The sequence below is a fragment of the Neovison vison genome, chromosome 7 (assembly GCF_020171115.1).
Source record: "Neovison vison isolate M4711 chromosome 7, ASM_NN_V1, whole genome shotgun sequence".
NCBI classification, from domain to species: domain Eukaryota; kingdom Metazoa; phylum Chordata; class Mammalia; order Carnivora; family Mustelidae; genus Neogale; species Neogale vison.
Genome location: NC_058097.1, coordinates 1,596,152 through 1,622,561, shown reverse-complemented (window position 1 = coordinate 1,622,561; position 26,410 = coordinate 1,596,152). Strand labels below are relative to the sequence as shown.

Here is a 26,410-nt window from a genome sequence, read left to right as displayed (position 1 = left end):
GTTGGAGAAGGGGGTCCACTTTACAACCATGTGTCCCCCAGAAGGGAAGGCATTCATCTGGGAACACACAGAGCTCTTGGAGAAAACCAGGAGGCAGAATTCTGCAGACGCCGCACTGTATCCGGAGTTCAGAAAGGAACTGCTTAAGGGGCCCGGGTGCGGGGAGGGGTGTTTCCAACGGCATCAACATCATAAACACATTAGGTATTCCAGCCGAACAAAAGCTCTTTGCTTTTCGGACTGAATCGTGTTTTTACAAAAGTCAGGTCAGCGCCTCCACATTCCTCATCTGTCTGTGGCTAATCAGACCGGCCAAGCGAATCCCCTCCGAGCAGATCTATCGAATGTCTCTCAGCCGCAGAGAGTCTGGCCCGCGGGGTCCTGCCCGGCCTGACTGTCTCACGATGCTGCACAGGGAAGCGCCGGCCAGGTCTCAGAACTCAAGGAATAAGGAAGAAGATACAGTCCTATCTGCAAGATGCTGGACCCTGGAGTCCTGGGGTGCGGTGGGAGCCCCGGAGCAGCAGCGGCCCCAACTGGGGACCAATCCCACCCCCCAGCGCTGCCTGGTCGGCGCCCCTGAGGCCGGGAGGGTACTAAGGATCTCCTGGGTGGTTGGGGACAGGCTCCCAGGAGGAGGTCTGGCCCCCGAAGCAGTGACCCACCTGCCCCAGAAAGGGGTCTGGAAATCAGTTGGTGATCGTAGCTCGGGGGTGCTGGGTTCTCGAGAGGGGCAGGGGCCATATGAGAAGCCCTCACACCCCGGCCGTGTCCGCTAAAGATGATCTGCCTCAATTACCCGACCCTCCCTGCCATGTTACTAGGCCAATGCAGACCAGCGCGTGTGCTTCTCTCTGGCCCCAGAGATGGCCCACGGGCACCCAATTCTCCCAAATCACGAACCTTCCCCCTGCATGGGCCATGGTCTGTGGACGCTGGGTTCCTGTAAAGTGGGATGCCCTGCGTGGCCGCTACAGGAAGGGAGCAGGGGCGTCGAGAATGGCAAGAATGGGTTTCTGGGTATCACAGGCAGAAGCCTGGGGGACACGGCAGACACGGGGCCGTTCTGGGGTTTCTACTCACTCGACTCCTAGCTAACCTGCACGTGAGGAGTTGGGGGTCGGGGGAAGACGCCCACAGAGGCCCAAGAAGCCTGGGCCGGCCCGCGACCATGGGCGGCACAGACCCGGCCGTAGCCCCGGCTCTCCCACGGACCCCGAGACTCGGTGAAGCAGGCGACCAGCACCCCGCTAAGCCGGGGGCATGGGTGCTGCCTTCCCGCACCCCAGGGCTTGGAGAGCGCTCGGACGTGGAGCAAGGCCACCACAGAGGCTGTGGGGCACCGGCCGGGCCTCCGTGGGTCCTCTGTGTGCACGTGGCTGTGCGTCCCCGTGGTGACCCTCTCTGAAGGACCACCCTCCGGGAGCGCTGGTCTGAGACCGGCTAGAGACCACCCCCACCGGGGAAACCGCGTACTTCCCTCCCCAGCACAGAGAGGACACGCTGCCACCAAGCACCAAGGCGTGGGTAACCTAGAGGGTCAGACAGTGGTAGCCCACAGCGGGAAGGGTCAGCAGGCATGGTGCTGGGGCTGGGGAGGTCCTACATCCTCCCTGGCAGACAGCCACCCCCCATCGAACATGCACGTGGGACGTGGCCCCGTGTGATCGTCTCTGTGACCGTTCCACCCCTCCTCGCTCTCCGTGTGCCAGGCGCAGCCCCGAGGTCCCTCTGCAAATGGCCATGTCCCCATCCTACAGCCGCCCTCGCAGGTGGGTAGGAGAGTGGGGTTCGGAGGGGCCAGGGCGGGTCTGTTTCTCCCCATCACTCAGGATTTAACTCGCTGTCCAGTTTCCGTAAGGATGTCAGGGCCTGTCGCCGGACAGCGTGACCGGCTCAAGTGAAACCATGTGTGCCGAGTGCCGAACCTTCCGGGCAGGGGCACTTGGGGACGGCGACCCTGGGCTTGCACTCACCCTTCCCGATCTGGATGAAGCCGAGCAGAATGATCAAGGCCAGCGCCAGGAGCTTGGCCGCGGCGAAGGCGTCCTGGACCCGGGTGGCGGCCTTCACGCTGTAGCAGTTCACGGCCGTGAGCAGCACTGTGGACAGAGCGCAGAGGTGAGTGACACGGGACAGGGCCTCAGGGACACGGGCTCCCCCAGGGAGGGGGGCGCAGCGCCTCCGGCAGTTCCCAGCTTCTAGGCCTGGTTCTGCTCTGGGTTCTCCGGGCTCAAGGCCAGAGGCTGAGCACAGAGCTTCTCGACTCCCCAAACAGCTACAATCCCACTCACCCTTGGGTTATTGCAAAGATTTTATTTATTTATTTGAGAGAGAGAAAAAGAGGGAGGGAGAGAGAGAGCAGGAGCAGGGGGAGCGGCAGAAGGAGAGGGCTCCCCACTGCCCAACGCGGGACTTGATCCTGGGACCCTGGGATCACGACTTGAGCCCAAGGCAGACGCTTTACCGACTGAGCCCCCCAGGAACCCCTGTGCCACAGAGAACCTTAAATGAATGAATCAACCCCTGCCAGCCTCTGCCCACAGCCCCGCCCCGCCCCACCCCTGCTGCACCTGTGGCACACCTGGGGCCCTCTCTCCGGAGCGCAGGTTACAGACACAAACGCACCTTCCTACAGGCTCCTCCCACCATTTCAGCCCAACTTAGGTGCCCACACAGTCCACCTCGCTTACCCAAGGTGGGAAACCCTTTCTGCAGACAGAACTTTCTGGAATCCCACAGAGGAAAAGGTAAGTGAGGTACAGTTAGCATAAATCCATATGACAAGCCACGTGCTGGGGCCATGGGGGGCCATTCTGACCCATGAAATGGGGGCTGAAGGCGAGGCCAGGCCCAAGGAGGGGGTCAGCAAGAGGCAATACACGGGTGGACCCAGCTGGGGGCTTTACCCGCATATGCTGAAAACCGGAAACCACACCCAGCACAGTGGGCTGCCCGACCGGGACAGGAGAGGAGGTGGGACTGGGGTCGGGGGGCACAGGTGGGCAGCTAAGCCCGGCTCTACCGACACGCCCAGATGTGCACAAGCAGGCCCTGCCTGGCTCCCGGGAGACCCCAGGCCCTGACCCGAAGCGGAGGCATCCGTGAGGTGAGACAGCGGGTGTGCGGGAGACGCAGGAAGGGCGCAGGGAGCTCGGGCGCTGGCGTCGTGGTCGCGGCCGCGTCCGATGGAGCCAAACTGCCTTAAGACAAATCCCCAACACTCAGGCCTTCCGGCGGGTTAGCAGTGGCTGGTGCGCTCGGACACTCCGCCGCGGGAGGGAGGACGCCCGGGGTGAGCTCGCCAGGCCGCTCCTCCCGAAGCCGCTCGAGGTGACCTGCCAGGGAGCTTTCACACCAGAAACCCGCAAGGGCGCAGAGCGGGGCCCTTCTTTCCTGGAGGCTGGTCCTCTGACTTTAACCCACAGGGCCTGGACCTTGGAAGGGCCCCCCCACGAGCCCCCCACACCCACGGCTTCTCCAAGGGCTGCAGTGAAGGTAAGACGCGCCGGAAAGGTCTGCACATCTTTTCTCTTCCCGACACAGAACCCGCCCGGGACTGGTGGACCCCAGGGGGCTTCTTCCCCAACTACAGTGAATCGGTGAAATTTTACAGCTAGAGCAGTTAAGGCCCAAAGAAATAAATCCGCCCTAATGACTGGGTAAGACCCAACAGCTCACGTAGAAGAAAAACAGGAACTGTCCCAGGGTGCTTCACCCTGCCACCTGCTTTTTGCTCCAGGAAATTAACTGACGCCTTAATAGCACCCCTCCCCCCAGCCACATTCCTCACTGCCCCGGGCTCTGGCTGATGCAACGGACCCAAGACAGTGCTTCTCACTGACATTCAGCAGAGTCCGGCCCCGGCCGCTGCCGTTCCAGAGCTGACACACTCAGAAGTGTCCTCAGCTGGGCAGGGCAGCAAAGAGGAGTGGTGTTCGGGCCTGGCGTGGACCCTGGAGGGCCCCGGGTTCCCAGGCCGTGGTCTGCACCCGCCCCTCCCAGGCCCTACAGTAAAAGGAGCTGCCGCAGGGCTCCAGACTCAGTGTCCACACCACAGGGCTGAATGAGGAGCTGAGCCTGGCCAGGAAAGGCTCAAGTGTGCATAGGGCAGACAGCCCGGGGGACCTTCAGGAGTGGCCCCAGGAGTGTTCGGTCCAGGCCCTCAGAACCAGCAGGGAGATGGCGGTCCTTTATCAGCCACGTCAGCATTGCCATTCTCCACACAGAAGAGGAAACAGAGGCTCACAGTGGCCCCTTGCCCCCAACATGGTAGGGGCAGACCCAGGACTGAGACCCAGGTCTCTGCGGTCCATCTGGCAGCCCCACGGTCATCACAGTGGAGGGCAGGGGAGCAGCAGCGGGACTCCCGTGTCCTCAGCTTCCAGGGGAGCGCTCAGCCCTGTACTCAGGGATTCATTTGGCCACATGGCTGGGGTCCGGGATGGAAGGGCCGGGGAGGGCAAGCCCAGGCTGGGGCCGTTCCTTCCTGCCGCCGGATCCCCGGAGCCTCAGCAAAGCGAGAGAGCGGGGCCGGGGTTTTCTGAGACAGCGTCACATTTCCTTATGGGGTGAGTGTGCCAGTACTGGCGCAGAGGCCCCTGGCCCCCCTCGCCAGGCACAGGTGGCAGAGCACTCTGCACAGATGCAAGTGCACTTCCGGCAGGAGGCGGCTGAGGGCCCCATTGCATCACTCCCCCACTCACGCCCCCATTCATGCCCCAGGGAGGCAGGGCAGGGGGGGAGGTGGGGCCCAGCAGCGCTGGGAGGCGGTGCTCCGGGAAGGCTGGACACCCTGCCCCATGCGGCTCGCGGCAGGCTGGTCTCCTGGCAGCGGCACGTGGGCACAGCTCTGGACGGCCCTGCACGCCGCCCCCCTGCTCTTCTGGGGTCTTCCCACCCCTTTTCCCATTTCACAGGGGACAATTCCGGCTCCAGGACGTAAAGCAGGCTTGCCCGGAGCTCCCGGCTCACGGTCAGTCCTACCGCGGTGCCCACTACTGCGTGCTGGTCTCGGCAGTCACCGCGGCAGGACAGAGGCCCAGGGTCCCTCCCCCTGCACGCCACCGCCCCTGCATCAGGAATGCGCGGTGCACGCCCTGCCCGTGCCCACACCTGACCTTTCCCCAGCCGGCCCGGCAGGCGCGGAGAGCCTCTCTTCACACACACACACACAGCTCTAGGTCACATTGAAAGCACCAGGTCACCGACAGGCAAGGCAAGGCGGGCTGCAGGCGGGAGGGGAAGGGACTTGCTCACAGAACAAAGCTACCTCGCAACATCCATTTCTTCTATAAAAAGAAAAACTGAGTATTTGATGAAACTTTAAAGTTCCCTGACTTTCGCTGACAAATAAACGAATGTTTTAGTATTCTCCGTGGCATTCCTCTCTTAAAAAGTTTCCAAACGATATACAATCTTAAGTAAACACGTGCATTCCTCAGGGACCCAGGCCGCTGGCTGTGCATCTCCGCTGCCCTGCCTGAGGACCGGACACCCGCAGAAGGTGGGGGGGCTGCTGCCGGGTGTCTGGTGGGGACGCTGGGACCCTGGGTGTAAGGGGAGGACGTGCCAAGGGTCAGCGGTGTGGCCACTGTCCCCACGTACGCGCATCCCTCCGTGGCCTGTGTCCCATCAGTGGGCAGCGGGAAGGCGGCCACAGGGCCCGGCCGCAGCAGGCCGGCCGACGGGGGCAGAGGTGCTGTTGGGAAGGCTCCCCACACGGGCACCTCCAGATAAGCGGGGCTGTGCTCGCGCGTGCTCACAGCCGGGCCTGGGGAGATAAGGCAGCTCTGGGCAGCTGAGGACGGTGGGAGCAGGCTGGGCCTGGCGGCTGGGCCCTTGTCTTTCACGTGTGTGTCTGTCCCGTCCTTGTCCTGCTGTGACACAGGCCACCTCGCTGGCCAGCAGGAGCTCAAGCTCCACCTCAGCCAAGGAGCCAGGGTCTCGGGGGGGCTCCTCCTGCACCTCAGTGGTGGGTAGTGTTGCCCAAGGAGGAAAGGACGACCCCACAGCCGCACGGGACGCCTGGTCACAGGGAGACGCTGGTGCGAGCTCCAGGCTCGCGGAGTAGGCGACGTCCGTTGAGACTCCTGGCTGCAGACCCGGGGGCCTGGGCTCTGGACCCCCCAACCTGTTCTTCCCAGGGTCCCCTCAGGGAGCACTCCGGGTGTCCAACCCGGAGTCGGGGGTCGGGTCGGGGGTCCCCGACCCCGAGTGTGGGGTGTCCTGCCACCGGTGGTGCTACATGTGACCCGGGACACCCCGCATGCTCCCTGCTTCCCCGTCCCAGGTGGAGCCTCCAAGCTGCGGACGTCACAAAGGCACGGGGTGGGGGGCACAGAAGGTGCCCTGAGCGGGGCGGGGGCGCACATACTCTCCACCAGCACGCAGGGCGCCAGCCTCCTCTTGGTCTCTGCCTCTGGGAAGACCGTTACCCGGCCAGGACTCAGAGGCTCCCTCCCCCAGCCCGGCCCCACCTCCCACCTCCCACCTCTCCTCTCACCTCTGGACGCCGCCCCAGGGACCCCTGGACAGCAGCCTCGTGTTAAATGTACTCATTGGGCTGTTTCATCCAAGAGGAATGGCTAAAATGCAAGGTGGGGGCCTGTTTTCATTTAAAAACACCAAAACCAAACAAAAATTTTCAAGATAAAAATAAAAGAAGTAAAAAGAAAAAAAATACACCAAAACGAAACACAAAAAAGCCACACCAACTGAGGGTAAAACGCTGAGCGCTGCAGCGGGCCCAGGGCCCCAGGCTGTGCTTCCTCGGGACCGTGTGGACCCCGGCACCGGAGTCAGCAAGGACCATGGTTAACGAGGGCGGTGCGTGAGCACCCGCGCTGCACTACGGGGTTCGCTGCCCTCTGAGCACCTGCGGGCAGGCCTAACCCTCCCCCTCCACCGGCTTGATGTCAAGCATACCAGGGGAAGGTCATGAGAAAGCCAGAGAGAACAGTACCCCAACCCCCAGCTCCCCTCACCCCCCCCCCCGGCACTCGCAGGGGCTCAGCGCTTCACGGCGGCTCAGGAGGGTGGGGGTCGTTTACCAGCACCTGGCCCCTGCCCCTCACAGGTGCACATGTCCTCTGGGCGAGCCCCCCCCCCCCGCCCCCGGCACAGGCCACCTGGGGGCCGCGATCACCTCCTCCTTCAGGTCCCGCCTTGACTCTGTCGGTGTCCCAGGGCAGACAGCATCTCCCCCTCCCCGATGCCTGACGCCCTTGGCCCCTGAGGGCCTCCTGGGGTAGTGGGGGGGGCACCCCAGAGCTTCCGATTGGCCGGGCTGAGAGTCCACATGCCTAACTCTGCCCTGGGACGCCAGGGCTGCGGGCCCAGAGAACCCCACAAAGATCCCCCTTGCAGAACCAGAGGGCGATTTTGAGAAAAGGAATGCGCATGACCCCAAACCACCTGACAGGCCTACCTCAGCTCTGGAACGTGCTGGAACACGGAGCCAGCCGAGGTCAAGAGCCCTGCTCCAGACCCACCCAGGGCAGGGAGCCGTTCCCACAGGGCCCGAGGCTCCCTCCGCCCAGAGGCGGCTGGCTGCGGGGGAGAGGCGGACGGGGCCCCTCCACAGAGGCGGGGACACTGGCTCCCAAGCCGCCCCCCACATGCTTCTCCGTGGGAAGAAACCGTGGACACGCCAGCGTCCCGTTTTCAAATCCCCCAAGACCCGCCCTGGAACGTGCGTCTCCACATTTCCTCCCATTTTTAACCTGACCAAGGAGTTCACCAGGCCCTGCGGCGCGGGTGCCGGCTCGCATCAGGAATGGGGCTGGCGAGCTCACGCCAAAAACACACCCGCGAGGGGCAGGCTTAGTCAGCTCGGAAAGCTGCCAACCCCCGAGACCTGGGGTGAGCAGGGACCCCCGGCAGACAGCGGCGTCTCACTTTATCGGCTTTTCTGAGGCACAATTCTTGGAGAACAGGGAGGTCCCCGGGGGCCCCTGCCGCAAGAACAGCCAGGACAGCCAGGAGGGTAGACCCCCCCCTCCCCGTGGCTCTGAAGCGATGCCCGAGTGAGCGCTGACATGCTTAAGAACAGGCGAACTCGCTGTCCAGCCCCCACCGGCCGGTCGCTGCCGAGCCTGAAGATCAGCTCAGGACAGACCAGGCTGTTGTGCGGGAAACTCGGTGCTTTGGGGTCCCTCTGGGGGTCTGGAAACCCCCAGCCATCCACCCTGCACCTCGAGTCATTCTACTGCAGAAGAAAACGGAGGGTAACGCGCGGTGGTCACAGCCGAAGAGGGCAGGGAAGCCTCCAGCCTCATCAGAGAGTTGGGGGAGTGGAGCGCAGGAGGTGGTCGGACTCACGGGAAGTCACCCGGCCCAGCGCAGAGTGCGGAGAGGCGGCTCGGGTCTCCCCAGGCCCCCTCCGGCGTTCTGGAGCCCCGCCAGGACTCGATCCTGCTCCCCAGCCCACGCAGCGCTCTGACCTTATAGCTCTGGGGAGCCTGGGCATCAGTCCTCCCAACCGGGTGACTCGGCTGCCTACCGAGGGGGGGCAAATCCCCCAGGGACCCACCCGCCACGTGCACAAACGTGATGCCCGTGTACCAAGCGCCCTCCGAAGGGGTAGGGGCCAGGTGGGTCGGGGGACGCCGGCCAGGGCCGAAGCAGGCTGTCCCTCCAGCGTCTGCCGCTCTCTGGATGAAGGTTTCTCATGCGGGCTGTGCTGCCGTTGCAGGGACCGTGCCCAGGAGAGGGGCAGCCAAGAGCGTCCTGGGTGGGTGTCCCCCACGGCATGCCCCCCATTACGGGACAGGGCCTGACCAGAGCTAGACAACGTGTTCACACATGTCTCCCTCCTCCCAGGTAAGGCGGCCGCAGGACATGGCCCGGTGTGTACCCCCCCCAGGCCTGACACCCCGCATGGGCTGTTCAGGCAGGCCACACGCTGCTGAACCACAGCGAGGCTTCCCAAGCCCTCTCCCTTGGTGTTCTGGAAACAGCTCCCTGCCAGGGGCCCCCTTCCCCGACGACCAGGCCGGACACAGGTCCTCAAACTCCCTGTCTTGGCAGTGATGAATGACCTCACCCATCCACCGGGATGAAAGCCTCCTTAACCAGAGGCGGCTGGGCCTCCCTTCCTCCCCAGACCCCTGACCCCACAGGGCGAGCCAGCAGACGGCCTCCGGGGCTTGAGGGGGGACACCTGCTCTGCCCGGGCCCCATCCAGCCATCCTCCCCCCACACCCACCCCAGGTCCTTAGGTCCTTTCCCTTAGCTCCAGGGGGTCTAAGATAATTGCAGGAGGCACCCCCTATCCCAGGGCTGGGTGCCCAGATTAGAGGCAGCTCCAGCCAAGCCCCGCCTCTACCCACGGCTACACCTCAGAGGGCCACAGCTCCTGGGCCCCCAGCCGGTCCACTGTTCCCCCTACCAGGCACAAGTGCCCTGTCCCATTCGACGTCCGGACAGTTCCTCTGTCCCTTGTCCCTGCAGGGAAAAGATAACCCACTCTACACCCCCTGACTCGTGACCCGCGCCCCACTGCTCTGCTCTGAGACACAGGTTCCGAGAAGCTAAGCACCCAGCCCCAGGTCACACAGCCCAAGGGACTCACTGTAGTCTGGGGACAGGGACAGGGCCTAGAGCCCCACCCAGGCCTTCTGCAGCAGCCCAGGTAACTCAGGCAAGAGATGAGCGTGTCTGTGCCCAGCGCCGAACCCCGGGCCAGCCCTGGCCACTCACATGGACACAGACAAAGCATGAGGCTGGCCACAAGGTCACGGTGGACTTCAGGCCCCTTTCCCTGCAGTGGCCTCAGAGCTGGACTGGCCACATTGTGAGCTCACAGACAAGCATGGACAATCCGCCGGACAGACGCCAGCCGGCAGCCAAGGTCAGAGGGACTCAGAGCAGGATCATGTTGCAGGCACGACGCTCCCCAAGGGCCCAAAAGGGAGGGTGGGGCCCGTGCCTCACCCGGTGGGAGGGGTGGGCGTGGCCCCCAAAATTCTCCCGCAAGGAGGGAGGGAGGGAGGTTCGCCTGGACAGGAGTCTGGAGGGAAAGGCACCTCCCACACTGTGAGTCTCCATAGGCTCACGGGTGCTTGGAGGCTGGCTGGGCGGGCGCGGGACAAAGCCCAGTGTTGGGGACAAGTGTGCCCTAGGCAGCACCTGGCCAGCAATGCAGAGAGGGTCCAGGGAGGTCGCACCCCCCCAGCAGCCCCTGGGTCCCAGCACCTGCTGTGGGTCACAGAAGGCAAACGGGGACTGGCGATCCAGGTGGGCACAGTAAGGGGCGCGTGCCGGGGGGTGGGGGCAGCTGTGGGCCTCCCCTGCCCTAGAAGCTCCTGTGCAAGAGAAAGATCTGGATGGAAACGGGAAGGAAAGATAAAAGTCTCCCTGGCCAGCTGTGCACGGCGGCAGGGGGTGGGGGTTGGGGGTGGGGTCAGGCACCCCCGTCAGGGTACAAGCACACCCCAAAGACTCCATGGGACAAACCTCAGGTCCCCACGTCTCCTTACCCTGGTTGACTGGATGCCTGGACCTGGCGACCGACACCACCCCAGGGCCCTGGCATCCGCCGCTCCCGCCCAAGACGCGGCCATGTGTCCCCACACACCATGACAAAAGGCGGTTCAGCACGCACAGTGGGCTCCCAGCCCACCACTGCCTCAGTTACCCTGGCCATACAAGAAGGATGGCAACACTTGTCTCAAAGGCTGGGGCAGAACATGTGACGAGAGGCAGCCAGGACACACCAGATCCATTTTTTCAACCCTTGGAGGGGCAGGGGTGTGAGAACCCCATGATTATGCACACTTACGAGTTAATACGCCTGGAACCCATTTCTGGGCAGAGCCTGCGCATTCCATCGGATTATCGAAGGGGTCCGTGACCCAGAGAGAGAAGGGTTAGAAACGCCCACCCAGCATCTCGCACTTCCTCGAAGTCACGCGCTCTTGTGAAGGACCCCACGGGGCTGAGCTCCAGTCCCGTGACCCAGCGTGACTTGCTCCAGTGGCCCGAGCACGTTCGTGTCTGGCTGGGAAAGTGAGATTTCTGTGCTGATGACTGGGCCGTCACCTGCACTTAGCTCACGGCTTGTGACTCTGGGGTGGCGAGCAACGTGCAAACTCACCGACTGGGCAGAGATGGGCCCAGCCCTGGCAGTGGGCAGGCGTTCAGATGCCCGAGACCAGGCCGTATAGTGGCAGACACACTGTGTGGGTACCCCGCAGCCCCCGGAGTGGGCACCGCCTGGACCTGATGGAGGACAGCCGGTCAACAAGAAGACTGGGGGTAGGGCCTGGGCTCCCCTCCCACTGTGATCATCACCCCAACTGACTGACCCTCACGTCGGCTGGCCCCAACCCACGGCCAGCCAAACTCATCCCCGATCCATGCCCCTCACCATCGGGACCTCCGATCTCCTGTCCCCAAGGCAGGAAGGAACTCCTTGTGGGTCAGGCACGTCTCAGCTCAGACCCCAGCCAGAGAGACCTTGGCATTGACCCACCGCTCTTCCTGCCTTCTCTCCGTTATCTTGCCCTCCCGCTCTTTGCTAGACTGGAAAACAACAAGTTCGAGGGCAGCTCAAGACACGAAAGGTGAGCAGCAGACAGAGGGAGGTGCCGGGAACAAAGGCAGCCGCACGTGCCGCGCTCGATCCGCACACCGTGGCCGAGTTCCCACGTTCACCCCGCAGAGCTGTGACCCATCCCCATGTCACGGATGTGGAAACTCTGCCCCAGAGGGGCCTCAGCAGAGTTTCCTGAAGCCGACGACGTCTGTTCCCATGCAGAGCTCAGGCTCTCCCTGACACCAGCTGGAAACCATCTTGGCTCACAGGTCCCCAGCGGAACACTCACCCCTGCCCCACGTGGATCTGCCCAATCCAGGGGCATGGTGGGGTAGGGGACCCTTGGCAACCCCCGTCTGTCTCCCACAAGAAGCCAGATGGAGGTGCCTTCCAGACCCTGGCCTGAAAGGGACCCAGAGCCACCAGCAGACCATGAGCTCTACAAGCACCTGGCGGGTCCGAGTCACGGCTGCCCCAGTGGTTCCAGTCGCGCCCACACCCAATGGTGGGGGAGAGGGCAGAGGAGGGCAGGCGTCCAGCAGTCTGCAGCCACTGGCCTGACACCTGCGTCTGGAGTAGGAGAGACCGCGACACAGCAGCTGAGGCTGGCAAGAATCTAAACTCCAGTCTGAGCTGCTTCTGCCCGAAAGTAAAATGACCCATCTCTCCGGTCCAAGCAAATGCTACCAAGTTGTTTAGGGAGAAGGTAAGCCTGGTCTCATGCCAGATCCCACACGGCCATCAAGACTGACAGAGCAGGGGCGCCTGGGTGGGTCAGTGGGTTAAGCCTCTGCCTTCGGCTCAGGTTATGATCTCAGGGTCCTGGGATCCAGTCCCACATCGGGCTCTCTGCTTGGCGGGGAACCTGCTTCCCTCTCTCTCTCTGCCTCTCTGCCTCCTGTGATCTCTCTGTGTCAAATAAATAAACAAAATCTTAAGAAAAAGAAAAAGAAAAGACTGACAGAGTGAGTCTCTCTCACCGCTCAGTGCACTGGGCAACACCAGAGCCCCACTAGACAGGGCCCGTGCGCGCGGTAAGACCTACAAGGAAGGGCTTTATGCCGCGCATCCTACCAGCGGGAGCGCACGGAGCCCCGAAGCCAACCTGTTTCACAGCAGCACTTCTTAGGAAGCCGAAACTGTGGTGGGTTGTGTCCAGGGCACTGAAAAGACCAACCAGCAAACCTGAGAACTTCGCTCAAGTGCCTGCAACACAGCACCAAAGGCGCAGGCCACCGGGCCCTCCCACGGCGCACCTCGGAGCCTGGGCCCTCACTGCTGCGGGCGGGGGGGTGGGGGTCGAGGCGGAGAGCGGAGCAGAGTGCCCCTCCTCTCCTCAGGGAGAACTTCTAGAATCCAGCCGTTGTGGGATACCTGGAGGACACTCAGAAACTCTCTGTGGCTTTTCGCTGCCTCCTCAGAGGCCCCTACAAGGGCCTCCCTGGACACCCATGACCTTTCTCCCTGCTCAACTTTGAGGCGCCTGTGCCAGGCAGCTCCAAGTTCTGCGAGGCTTGGACCAGCCTCTCTTTCCAGACAGTGAGGCTCTAGACGGGCACTCATCCTGGCAGACAGGGAGCCCCTTTCTGTGACTGAAAGTCCTCTCTCCGCCAGAGAGGGCCACCCACACCTAAACACACCAGACACACTCCCAAGGCGGTTCAGGGAAGAAGAGCCCCAAAGACTGATGAAGACATGAAACCTCAGCCGCACTCACAGCCCCCAGGGGCAGGGGCGCCATCGACAGGACTCCTGGCCAGGCCCAGCAGGGCCACGGTGACAAGGTGGGGGGCGGCGCTGAATTCACCACAGTTCCTCTGCTGTCTACTTAAACCTCGAAGTTTAAGCAGGGACTTTCTTTCAAAGACGAAAAAGGACAGGCCCTTAGAGACATTATCTGTTTCACCACAGACCGGGCCCACAAGCGCTGGATCATATTGGAACGCGATTATTATAACCGTATCAAAAAAAGTTATCCTGCCTTTAGAGGGCCTTTCCCTTTCCGGACCAATGTGTCATCCCATAAAACCCTCATCTCAAAGCCCCACCAGAAACCACAGGTCTTCCAGTCCTAGAGCAGATGGACCTCGTAGACTGGGACAAATGTTTTTGTGTTTTTTTAAAGCCGAGATCCACATCCTGAGACGGCCCCCCGGAAAGGCAAGTAACGTTCCTTCCCCCGCATGGCTGCTCTGTTCACTGTCTCTCTCTGGAAAGCGCGCGATGTCAGGCAGCCAAGGGGAACCGCACTGGGTTTTGCCTTCTGGACTCAGCACTTCGTGAAGTGGGCCTGCCCCGCAGCACAGTGTGGCCTGGGCTGGACACTCGGCCCACACATTGCAGAATCCCCACGGCACCAGCAGCCACTGCCCATCAGAAGCTACTCCCAGTAAGCTTACTAGGAGTTAGATCCTGTGGCCGCGGTCCTGTGGCCAGGACCCCAACCCCGACCGTAGCCTGCGGGCTCTGGACCTCTGGGCACTTAAGAACATCCAGGAAACCCTCGCATCGGTGGCAGCTCTGAAAGCAGGAGGCTTCCATCCGGCAAGACTCCCCAGAAGCCGGCCAAGGGGAGGCAGCATAAAAGGCGCCAACAGCCAAGAAAGAGAAGAAAACCACATGATGTTTGGTACAAATGATTTTTTCCTGAAATCCCGCAAGACACGGGTTTTTGCAGAGCACTCCAGGGCCCCGGGGACCGCATCCTCCGACACACCCAGACCATGCCCGAGGCGAGGAACACGAGCAGGGCTGTCTTTGAGCGCGACGGCGGACCCCCAGGCCCACCCTGCACCCCCATCCCACACAAAGTGGACGCGCAGCCCGGACCCGCGGTGGCTACTTGGAGACCGCTGCCCCCACGAGCGTCGGCTCGGGACCGGCCGGTTTCCGGAGCAGGAATGAAGGAGTGTCTCCTCCAACCGCAGCGTCCGCCGGGCGGTCGGCCCCGGGGAGCGCGGACGGGACCCGCGCGGACGCTCGCACGAGGCAGGGGAAGGGCGTCGCGAAGGGACGAGGTGAGGAAGCGGGACGCGCTCCCCCACCCTCCCCCCGCCCCACGTGGCTGCGCGGGCCCCGCCGCCCCCCGCCGCCCCCCGCCGCCCCCCGCGGGCCCCGCCGCCCCCCGCCGCCCCCCGCGGGCCCCGCCGCCCCCCGCGGGCCCCGCCGCCCCCCGCCGCCCCCCGCCCCCGCGGGCCGTACTCACGCACGCAGAGGCAGGCCACGAGCTTGGCGGCCTCCTCGGGCACCGGGCAGGTGGGGAAGAGCGGCTTGAGCAGGTAGGTGGCGAAGACGAGCGCCACGATGTACTGCGAGGACGGCCGGATGATGAGCAGCTCGATCCAGAGCTTGAGGAAGGCGGGCAGCGAGCCGTACACCTCGAGCATGTAGGCGTAGTCGCCGCCCGACTTGGTGATGGTGGTGCCCAGCTCGGCGTAGCACAGCGCGCCCACGATGGAGAAGACCCCGCACACGGCCCACACCACCAGCGCCAGCCCCGGCGAGCCCGCCTCCTTGAGCACGCCGGTGGGCGTCACGAAGATGCCCGAGCCGATGATGGTGCCCACGATGATGGCCACGCCGTTGAAGAGCGTGATGCTCCGCTGCAGGGTCACGCCCTCCGCGCCCTCCGCGCCCTCCGCGCCCTCCGCGCGCCGCGTCGCCAGCATCCGCTCCCGCGCCTGCCGCTCCTCCTCCTCGGCCGCCGCGGCCGCCGCCGACGCGCGCCGCTTCGGGCCGGCGCCTGCCATGCCGCCGAGCCTCCGGCCGGGCCGACCACGAGGCGCGCGCCGCCGCCCAGCGAGAACCCGCTCCCAGCGCGGCTGCCGGCCGCTGCGTCAGGGCGCAGGCCCGCCGGCGCTTTTATAGGCCGGCTCAGGCCCCGCCCCCGCCCCGCCGACGCGGCCCCGCCCCCCCGCCGGCGCCCGGCGGTGAGAGGACGCAAGCCCCGCCCCCGCGGCGCCGGCGCGCACCTGCTCGTGCGGCGGCCGGGCTCCGCGACCCGGGCCGGGAGCCCGGGCGCCTGCGGCTCGGAGGGGGCGCGCCGTGCGGGGGCGCTCAGGCCCGGTGGGGCGCGCGGGGCCGAGCTGATGTCCCCGCCCCTCTCGCCTCCACCCCGACCGGGTCTGCTCCTGCTGCGGACCGGGGCCGTCGTACGAGGACGTTCGGAACCCGCCCTCCGGGGGAAGCTGGGGGTCCAGGCGGCCGCTGGGGTACTGCGTCACGGGCCGAGTCCCTTTCTGGGCCAATCGCCATTTTCTCCTAAGGGGACTCTCCCTGCCGGAGAGCAGCGTTCCGGGGCACAGCTCTGGAGGTAGGGAGCTAGAGAGCTGCGTGAGCTCACGGAGACTGACCGACGGGGACTCCTGGAAGGACCCCCTGAGGACCCTGCCCCCAAGTCCAGCAGGCTGTAGGGTGCAGGCCCTTTGATCTTTAGGTTACGGAGATGAAAATGGGTGCAAGGTCTCCCAGTCACCAGTCACCCTGGGCCTGGAAGCCGGAAAGGATCCAGAGCTCTCACTCATGACGCTGACACGGGCACGGGGAAAGAGCCGAGTCCCACCCTGGGGGACAAGGCGCATCACTCTGGGCCTTCCACCCCAGGCCCCCCGGCGGACCCCCAGCCGCAGCTGAATGTCAGCAGTGTTGGAACCAAATGAAATCCTGGCAGCCAAAGGGTCACCACACAATTGCTAACGAGCAAGATGTTGTCTGACGTGGCCTACGGGAAACAAAAAACAATCTCGCCGCTCTTGCCCTTCAGCTGTCCTTCCAGGGCGGGAGGGCCCGGCTGCCGATGGCCCAGCAGACTTCCCCAGCCCATGGGAGCCCCCGGGCGCTGAGCGGAGGCCCCTCGTGCACATTGTGACCAGAGCCGTCTTGTACCTGAGAAACAGGCTGGGCCGGGTTCTGTAACTTGTCTGACAGGTGAGTGGGCTGGGGCTGTCCTGCTGAGGACCCCGAGCCCCTCTGCCACCCTTCTTCCTGCGGGGTATTCACCTCTAGACGGACGTTCACCCTCTGTCCCAGTCCCCCATGGTGGCAAAGGCGACCGTCTTGGGATGGGTGACAGTTTCTCAAGGAAGGCAAGCACGTGGCCGTGCTGGAAGGCAAGGCCCCAAGCACCTCACCTGTGTTCACACGGCAGACACCTGCAAGGGTGTGTCCTCGGAGTCAGCACTGCCCTGAACTCCGGGCACCTGACCTGGAGGGTGTCCTCCGACAAGAGAGCCGATCGATAACCACACAGGGAGCTGTAAAGCGGCAGCGGTGATAAGCCGACCAGCGCTGCCGGGACCTGGAATGTTGGTCCGGAGGAAACAGACCAGTCTACTGCAGCTTTCCCGGCGTGAGAATTAATGGGGGAGGCACGGGGCTTGGGTGCGGGGCTCCGGAAAAGATGCAGGAGACCTTCATGAGCTGCGTGCCAGCACCCCGGGACCCCAGGGGCCCACTGCTACGATTGGTTTCCGTAGGATAATGCCCTCGATTTCTTCCTGCCAATCTGCTCCGGACAAGTTTGTGTCTCAGAGCTCCCCGTGGCTTGTTGAATGGTCTGAAAACCTCTGACCCCTGAAATCAGACTCTAAAATCTTAGCCAAGAGTGCCATCTACCGGCAGTGTCCTTAAGGACCCATTTCTCCCACACATGACCCAACAGCGAGCGGTCTGTTGAGGGCCAACCCGCGCTAGTTGCTCATTTATTAAAAGCCGTGCCCTTTCTTCTCCCGAGCTGGAGAGAAGGATCTCTTGAACATATTTCTGCAGAGGAAAGTTCTCGGGAGTTTCCACCAGTAGCTTCAAGCCTTATGCGCTCTCCCTGGTCATCCCGCTTCTGGGAATTTCTCTTCGGAAGTAAGGACCGAGCTGTGTTTTGGCTCCGTGGCCGTTTGTTATGGCTTTGGAACCTGATGGCCAGTATTGGAAAGACACCAAACAGCGGACAGACCTGCTTTGGTAAATGCGGCCGTGTCCGCCGGTGGCACACTGTGGAACCCTCGGACATCAGGGTGTGAAAGAATCCTCCCCTGGCATAATCTAGCCTTGGTGTATGGAAGATGAGGACGGGGTGTAACATTCCAAAGCTGCAAGGGGCGGAGTCCTGGCGTGCTCTGGCTGAGCTGGGTCTCCCCTTCTATTTTTCTGAGATCTGGGAGACATGCCGTTTTGGAGGAAGAGCTGTTGCTCTTCCTCAGGTAGGGAGTGTAACCAGGCCTCGAAGCCAGTGCCTCTTCTGGGGAGGAACATTTCCCAGGGCCTCTTGGAACAGGGAGGACTGGCTTCCAAGAAGCGGAACCGCCCTGGAGGGAAGCTGACACCGAGCTTCCGGGACAGCAGAGCCGCTCCTGTTGTGAGTCTTGGAAATTATGACTCCCTTTTAGGCAGCAGCCTCTCTCTCTCTCCTGTTGGGGATCCCGGAGGCCCTGGGGCCAATCTGGGGAGAAGAGAGCCTATCGCAAGCCCCCACCCCGCCCCAGCTGCTGGGAGATGGGCCAGACATTGGGCTAATGTCGTAGCCACTAGGCATCCGTGCCTTCTTTCTGAGCGCCGCCCTGTCATCTCCAGAGTGGCCCTGAGGTTCAGGTTCCTGGTGGCAAGTTGCGGGGTGCAGGAAATGGGAAGTGGGGAGGGGCAGGGGAAGGGGCAAAAGGAGCCAGAAGACTCCAGCTGGGAGGTGTTGGTGCTGGTGATGGCGTGGTCGGCGGGGACCTGAGTTCACAAGACCAGTAACTATGTGCGGTGATGGGCAGACTCGCTCTGGGGTCGCCTGCAGCATATACAAAGGTCAAATCATTAGGGGGGCACCTATCTCCATAAACTTGGGGGGACACGAAAGGGAGATTTCATGGCAGCAGCGTCATCCTTGGGCTCCCACACGGGCCCCTGCACTCACTGCTGAGTTCCCCATCCGCGGGGCCACCAGCTCAAGGAATGGGGCAAATCCGGCCGCTCTCTGGGCCTGGGTTTCCCGGGCTCTAAGTGGGGATCATGGTTCCCACTACAGACGGGCGCAGTGTCGTCACAGAACTTCATCAGTAGTGATCACCAGCAGTGGTGATCGTGTCTATAAATGGCAAATCTGAGGCTTAAACCCCCATTTGGTGACAGCAGCTTTCTCCTGGTATGCGCACGAGCGTGCATGTTACCTACATTTTCTTCTATTTCCCTGTTGTTTCTAAACTTTCCACAGCGAGCGTACACTTCTTCGAGGTTCTCAATCTCTCTCTCTCTTCTTGAAAGATTGATTTATTTATTTGGCAGACAGAGATCACAAGCAGGCAGAGAGGGGGAAGCAGGCTCCCTGCTGAGCAGAGAGCCCGATGTGGGGCTCGATCCCAGAACCCCGAAGTCTTGACCTGAGCCGAAGGCAGAGGCTTTAACACACACCTGAGCCACAGGTGCCCCCGTTCTCAATCTCTTCAAAGTCCTCCCATCACGGAGGGTTGAAAGGAAAGCGACGTCGCCTGTGTCTCCAGGGTTTTGTCTCCAGGGTTTAAAAGGCTTCCTGACTACTCTGGGATACTCCTGGGTGCCCCTGCTTCGAGCTGCCCCAGACAACACTTGGTTCAATGCTCATAGCCCGGCCAGTGGCCTCACTTGGAAAGGAAGATGCAGCAGGTGTGTCCCAGCGTCTGCACGGGTCAAACAAGGGCACTAGTAGGGTTTGTGGGGGTAGAACTGAGACAAGCCACACACAGCAGGTCACGGAAAGCCAGGACGCAGCACGGCAGCCACCCGCCCCCACGGGGTAACCTGCATTAGGGCAGAGCACTGAAGGGGTAGGGAGGACGTGACCCTCTGTTGGCTTGGCCCTGTGACTTTGCCTGCTGCTCCGCCAAGGCCCTGGGCCTTTACAGGCCCATCAGATCCTCACTCTGCTTTAGAACTCCTTGTTTTTCCCAGGAAAGAGCTGACCCGAAAATCCCTCGCTGATGTGGAAACTTGCCCCCTCACGTCATCTGGCTGCCCCGTCTGCCGCTTCTCAGTTTTATGAGAAATATCTGTGTCCTTTTCATAAAGAAAGCATCCTTTCTTCTCCTAGAAATGTGTGTGGTTTTTTTTTTCAAAGATTTTATTTATTTATTTGACAGATCACAAGTAGGCAGAGAGGCAGACAGAGAGAGGGGGAAGCAGGCTCCCTGCCGAGCAGAGGGCCCCTGGGATCATGACCTGAGCGGAAGGCAGAGGCTTAACCCTCTGGGCTCCGCAGCAGGACAGACTCCGGGTGTGGAGAGCCCTGTCTGTCGTTCTCTGTCGCAGCCCTAAGCCGACCCTGAGATATTATAGAAAGGGGGGGCCCCTTCTGGACCTGGCCAGTCGTGCCTGCCTGTCAGCGGGGCAGTAAGAGCCAGCCTAACCTGCCCGCCTGACGCTCCCGGGGTCCCCGTCTGGCTGAGCACCCGCGGGTCCCTGTGCCCTGGCTCCGAGGGGGGCCTGGCCTTCCCTGTGGACACGTCTGAGCCGACGGGGCCACAGCTCCAGCAGATGGGAGAGCACGTCCCGCAGAATCGTCTTCCGGTGGAAGGAGGGACAGACGGACCGAGGCCCTGCTGCACCGGGCAGCGCCCACGTCGGGGACCTGCACACACGGATGTGAGCTTCCAGGGTCTCCCCCCCTCCTCAGACAAGCCACCTCCAGGCCATCTCACACCCAGAATTTGCCTTGCTCATGGAGTGCAGGAGGGAAGGAGGTAGCTCCCCGCGGTCAGCCTGCCTCCGGCGGCCAGCTCAGGCCCACGAGAAGGAAGTGGTCGGGAGACCGTCCCGTTCCCATTGCTACTCCCATCCCGGGTGGACACAGACAGTGGCCAGAAGGTCCCGACTGCTTCTGCTCCCCACACCTGGGAAGCTAGGAGGACCCAGGCAGCCTCACGATGACTCTGCCCTCTGGGACCACCACCATCCCAGCTCCCCGAGACCCCTGGGGCAGCGTTTCTACCAGACGTTTCTACCCTCTCCACGCAGGAGCGTGGTCCACACGTGCATCTGTGTCACTGCACTCAGCCCTTTTGAGGTTCTAGAAGTGAGTGGGGTGTGGAGAAAGCAAAAGGCCAATCAAAAGTGTAGCTCACACACCTGGAGGCCATGTGGGAACCGTCGGAGCTGCCCGCGGGACAGGGTCCCTCCACCTTCTCCCTGACCTCTGCCCTGACCTCCAAGCCAGGGGAGCAAACCCCATCCTCTGAGCCACGCGTCAGCGCCCTGACCTTATCCTTGACCCCCCCACGTTCTCTGGCTCCTGCAGCCAGGGGGGCAGAAACCACATGCAGATGTCTCCAGCGTCCAATGCTTTCGGCCAGCGCCGCCGGCCTGCTTTGCCACGGGGCCTGCGTCTGGAACAGGAGTGACACGGAGCCCTGGTCACCTCTAGCATTATTCCACCCTTGCTTATCACATGCCCTGTCTCTGCACCGCCTTCCCGCCGACACACGCCCTGCCCGGGGCTGGGCCCCGTGGGCTTTGCTGTCCTGTTCACGGACGTAGGCCCACTGTCTTGCGCGCTAACTGGTACGCACCGGCGGGAGGTGTTTGAGAAATGCCCGTGGGACGTGGATTGCAGAGAAGCTGTGTGTTTCATTACGGAACCGCGGTATGGATGTACAGCCTGAGCTCTGTGCGTGCTGTTTGATGTCCGTACCTTTGATTTGTGTTTATGTGTTCAGGGACCTGGAACACCTGTAGGGCGACCCCCTCTGAATTTCCAGAATTTAGTAAAAGGATCAGAAGATTTCACTTTAAAATAGTTTCCCTATTTCAATGCTACTATGAAAAAAAAAAGTTCCCAAACTGACACAGGAAATTCTGATGGAGTATAATCTTGGCATTGAAAAAATACACAGCCTTAATCTTCAATGCAACAGTTGGCGAACGTATCTTAAGTACGGCGGAAACAGGAGAGCTTTTTTCCTGTTGACATCCACACTAACGCTTCCATGGACTTGGGGCCAGGCATCTCCCTGCTTGGGCAGACGTGAGAGCAGAGCCTGCGTGTCGGTCGAGGCACGGGCGAGCCGACTCTCATTCTGAACGTGCTCCCACCTTGGCCTGGGTTGTCGGCAGAACTCATCCTGCAGCCTCCAGCCAGGCACTAAGCAGGGCCCGGCCTGAGGTGCGCACCTTGTGAGTAGCTCTCTTAACTCGGCGGAGTCTGAGAGACCCATGCTCTCGGCGGTCCCGGTTCTCAGAGCCGCTCACTTAGGGCCCTCCGTTCTTCCTCTGTGTTTTGGGCATAGTGGCCGCTGGTCAGAGGCCACACGCATCAAGCCAGGTACAGGACTCAGAGCAGAAAGGTAGATTTTGGGACGTGAGACTTCAGTTCCACACTTCAGAAATCTCCGGGAGGATATTGTTCCCCACCCTACACAACGCTTTCTATGGTGAGGGCCGAACACCAAGGCTGCTTCATGCTTTCTGTGCTGCTCCCAGCTGCTCCATCGTGCTCCAAGCTGGTTATGCTGTTCCATGTCTGCCTCATGCTGTTCCATGTCTGTTCCATGCTGTTCATGCTGTTCCATGTCTGCTCCAAGTCTGTTCCATGCTGCTCCTAGCTGCTCCACGGCGCTCTGTACTTGTTCTGCTGTTCCATGCTGCTCTGTGTCTGTTGCATGCTGTTCCACATCTTCTCCATACTGTTCCATGCTGCTTCACGCTCTCCCTCTCTTGCTGTCACACGCATCGGTAGGACACGCGGTAGCACGGAGGAGAGGGACAGTTCTCCAGGGAGGAGCCCAGGAAAGAATCACTGCAGAGGAAGCACTTGGGCCAAGCCTTGCACGATGGAAGTTTATGAGCAGAGCCAGGACGGGAAGGGCATTCCCAGGAGAGGGAACAGCACGACCCAAGGCCTTGAGGCAAGGGCACGGACAGCTGACTTGGAGACGGCAGGCAGCACCTGCGCATCACGGATCGGCGCTCCTCACTCAGCTTCCCCAGATGAGCATTTTCTCTGGGCTGCAAGTCAGCAGGTAGATGAGGATCCCGCCGTCGCAGGGAAACGAGCTGCGGATCAGGGACAGGATGAGTGCGCCATCTAAGCGCAGGGCTGGAGGGCTGCGGAGAGGAGGAGGAAGAGGAGGACTCGCTCAAACAGCTGTGGGGGCAGTGCCAGCACAGAGGACTCCACGCTCACAGGTCGACCCAGCAGGGAGCTTGGGGTACAGATGTGTTAGGAGAGTGAATAAGGCGAGAGCCGGGGGAGCTGGAAAGAAGGGGTGGCATCGAGAAGCTACCGGCGCGATTCTGGCCGGAGGTGCTGCAGCCACGGACCACGGAGCACGATGAATGGAACTAGAACCCGTGACGGCTAGACCCGCCACCAACAGGATCCACGGCTGTTTGGAAAGTGGAGAGTGAGGGGCAGGAGCTCCGAGGGGCTCCCAAGGCTGGCCTTGGCCCTGGGGGCGGAGGTGCCGTTCACTGAGTTGGAGCCGGTGGGCACCTCTTGGCAGGAGGCCAAGCGCCCAGGACGGGAACCCCAGGACGGGGGCCGGCGAAGGCTCGGGGGACCTTGTATCCCCGGTGTTTCTCCGGAGACAGGGAGGAGCAGAGGGCAGTGGGTAGGAGAGCCGGACGTCCAGGCTGGGGAGATGCGGAGTGGAAGGGTCCAGACTCCGGGCTGGTGCAGACTTGGGGGGAAGGGAGCAGGAAGGAGGTGGGCAGGGGCCATGGGAGTTAGAGCTCACAGTGGCTTCTGTCCGCAGGGGCAGCGTGGGGCTCCCAGCAGGAGCGAGCCTCTCGGGTCTCGGGTCAGGACGGGGAGGGGAGGGAGCGAGAGCTGGCCGTTCGCCAGGAACCAGCACTTCTTACCCGTTTGTATTTTACAAAATGAGAAAATAACATAAAAGCACAGGGAGGGGCCTTTGCGCTTTCAAGTCTGGGCCAGAGTTTCCACAATACGGACCTCGGCCACAATGTGCCGCCCTGAGAGTCCGTCCCGCAAACTGCGGACCTTGACCTCTGCGTCTGGCCGCCACTTGGAACAGGGAGGGGGAGCATCTGTGTTTGTTTTTTGTACCGTTGCTTTGAGGGCTGAGAGCCACGTCTTTCCTCTGGGGGTGTTTGTGGTTTCAGGGCAACGCATCCAGGCTCGGCGTGGGTCCTGGGAGAGTCTCAGCGTCCCAGGGTTCATGCCGGCTTTTAAAAATAACTGACAAAAGAGAACACCTACCAGGAGACAAAGGCGTCCGTCTGCACACTCGGAGGCAAGGCTTACATCAGCGAGAGAACCGGGGAGGAAAGTTCTCTCCTACCCGCTGCGGGTTTCTGGTGGGGACACGACGTTACTGCGGGGCGGGTGGAACCAAGCCCGGGCTCTGCAGCCCCCTCTTCCTCCTCTGCACACCTGGGCCTTTCTCTGCCCCTCAAGTCCCCATGGAGAGGGACAGCGCAGAGACCGCGTTCTCCAGTCACCCGCGGGCCTGCGTGATCTGCAAGCGGGGTTCTCGGAGCGCATGGGAGGTCGGAGCAGGTGCCTTTTAGGCTGGAAGCGTCCGTTGAGGCGTGACTGGAGTGTATCACAACGTGAGGTTTTTCCTAAACAGAACAGCTCCGGGCTTGAGCTTCTGGGTGGGGGACGGCCCTTTTCCTTGTCTTTAAGTGACACCAGAAAAGGCAAGAGCCGAGCAGCCTGGGCCTCCGTGGGCCGCCTCCCATCAGCGAGTGGCACTCCCTCCGCCTCCTCAGAAGTCACCATCTCTCAAGCGCGCCTCAGCTTCCCCATTAAAACCTGGAGGCTGTTTCCCAGAAGTTCCACGGAGCTGGTGACAAGGGCTAGGAGCTAAGCCGTGGTCTTGTCCCCGCCACCGCAGCCGGGCACGTGGGGAGCTTTCTCAAACACCGTTCCGCAGAGCAAGGGAGCCGCAGACTTTGGGGGCGAGGGCTGGGCCCGCGCGGTTGGACACTCAGTGGGGGTGAGGATTGCTGACCAGGAAAGCAGCCCAGGGTCTGGGCGGGGAGGGTCCCCGAGTTGTGCCAGCTGCTGGTAGCGGCTCTGCTGGTCAGTAAACTCCTCTATAATTACGGGTGAAGTGACAGGTACATCTGCTTAGAAGTGGAACAGAAACACGTCCACTTCGGTGGGTTCCTTCTTCGATACCTATTTTGGCAGCTTCAGGCCAATGCTCTCCCATCTGACATCACCCCCAAACTCAGCCCTCGTGAGAGTCAGAACAAGTTTATTTTCTGCCATTTCTGTTGCAATCAAATGACGTGACCAGTACACAGAGCCACCTCCCCTGGGAGCCACTGGTCACCTGCTGGCAGGGACTTTGTGAGGCCCCCGGAGGCTGGAGTTGACATCCCAGGTGGCTGCAGGTCCTGTCTGCGGGGCCTCAGAAGCCTCAGCTCTCAAGTGGGCAGCCAAGTAATATACCTCAGATCCCGTTAGAAAGCTGCGCTGCCCAAGACGGCGGCCACCGGCTGGTCATGGGCGGCACTGAACTCAAGTAACTAAAATTACGTACAGTCACAATTCTGTTCCTCAGTTGCACGTAACACATTTTAAGTGCTCAATGGCCCTCTGTGTCCAAGTGCTGCCGTAAAGGACAACACAATTCTGGAACATCCCACCAACCCCGAGAGGGCTGGAGGACAGCACAGTTCTGGAACATTCCACCATCCCAGAAAGGGCTGGAGGATGGTGTAGTCTGGGACATTCTCAACATCCCTCCCTCCACCCCTGTGTTTCCCGGGCACCTTTCCCAATCCATCCCCTCTCTACCACCCAAGGAGACCAGTGTCAGTGTGGTTTTGTGCACGCAGCGCGGATGGCTGAGTAATGGCCCAGGGCGTCCTTGTCTGAATCCCCAGGGCCTGTGGACATGTGACCTCACGTGACAGAGGGACTGTGACCATGGGATTAAGGATCTGGAGGTGAGGGGCCTGGACAGTGACGGTGGGCCCAGGGGAACCACAAGACCCTCATGAGAGGGAGGCGAAGGGTTCAAGTCAGGGGGACGGTGTGGTGATGGAGGCAGAGGCTGGTGGCAGTGACATGCTTGGAAGGTGGTCTTAGGAGGGGCCATGAGCCAAGGGACAGGGGTGCCTCCAGCCGTGGGGGAAGCCGGGAAAGCGCCAGGAGCCTCCAGTGGGAACCAGCCTGCCCCCACCTTGACTGTTGTTCCTGGAGACCCGAACCTTCCTGTGCCCTCCAGACGGTAAGGCAACAAACACACTTTGTTGGAAGCCGCTGAGTTTGGGGCAACCTGTGTGGCCACTGCCGGACGCTCTCCCCGTGCGCAAGCCCGCCCTTACTCTAGGTTCCGGCTCGTGACGTTTCCCCAGAAGACAGGGATATTTCTGGCCTGAACCAGGCTTTACACGATCCTCCCCCGCTGTCCTGCAGCGACGGAGCCGCCCTCCCCTGCCCTGCACGAGGCGAACAGCCCGGCCCCCACCCATCAGCAGCACAGCCACGCTTGCCGGGCCGGAGGTGTGTCTGCGGGCTCGGTGGGCGCCCCGGAGGGCCCCGTGGTGCAGCCTCTAGACGAGGCCTTGTAACTGGACGGGTCCCGCAAGGGTGAGCTTTCCTAGCGAATGCAGCCGGGGCTCCTGTCTCTGCAGTGGGGGCCAGAGCCTCCCATCGCCCAAGGCCGACTGCACACTGCGGACACCCCACAGCGGCTGCGCGCCGTGGACACAGCACGGGGAGCGCGGAGAAAGGAGAGAGGAAAATCTCTGCAACCCAAGCCCCGCCCACATCCACCTTCTCTCTGATACGAGGTCCTATTTGTGCACTGTATGGGCTCTGTTCTCTGTAGCCCCAAAATGAAGTGGACTTTTTTTTTCTTTTCTTTTCTCTCTCTCTCTCTTTTATTTCTTTGCTGTATCTGTACGGATTCCGTATTTTCTGTGTGGGGACGGGGGCCGTGGCGG

General features: G+C 61.9%; 1 protein-coding gene across 1 annotated transcript in view; it reads right to left on the bottom strand.

Moving 5' to 3' along the window:
* Window positions 1-15,355, bottom strand: part of SLC7A5 (solute carrier family 7 member 5) — a 31,023-nt gene extending 15,668 nt beyond the window's left edge. The window contains exons 1-2 of the mRNA XM_044255584.1: window positions 14,745-15,355; window positions 1,977-2,102 (exon numbers count right to left, since the gene is read on the bottom strand). Of these exons, the coding sequence (XP_044111519.1) occupies window positions 1,977-2,102; window positions 14,745-15,288 (670 nt within the window). The 5' untranslated portion in view covers window positions 15,289-15,355. The remainder of the gene's footprint in view (window positions 1-1,976; window positions 2,103-14,744) is intronic.
* Between the last annotated feature and the right edge of the window lie 11,055 nt (window positions 15,356-26,410).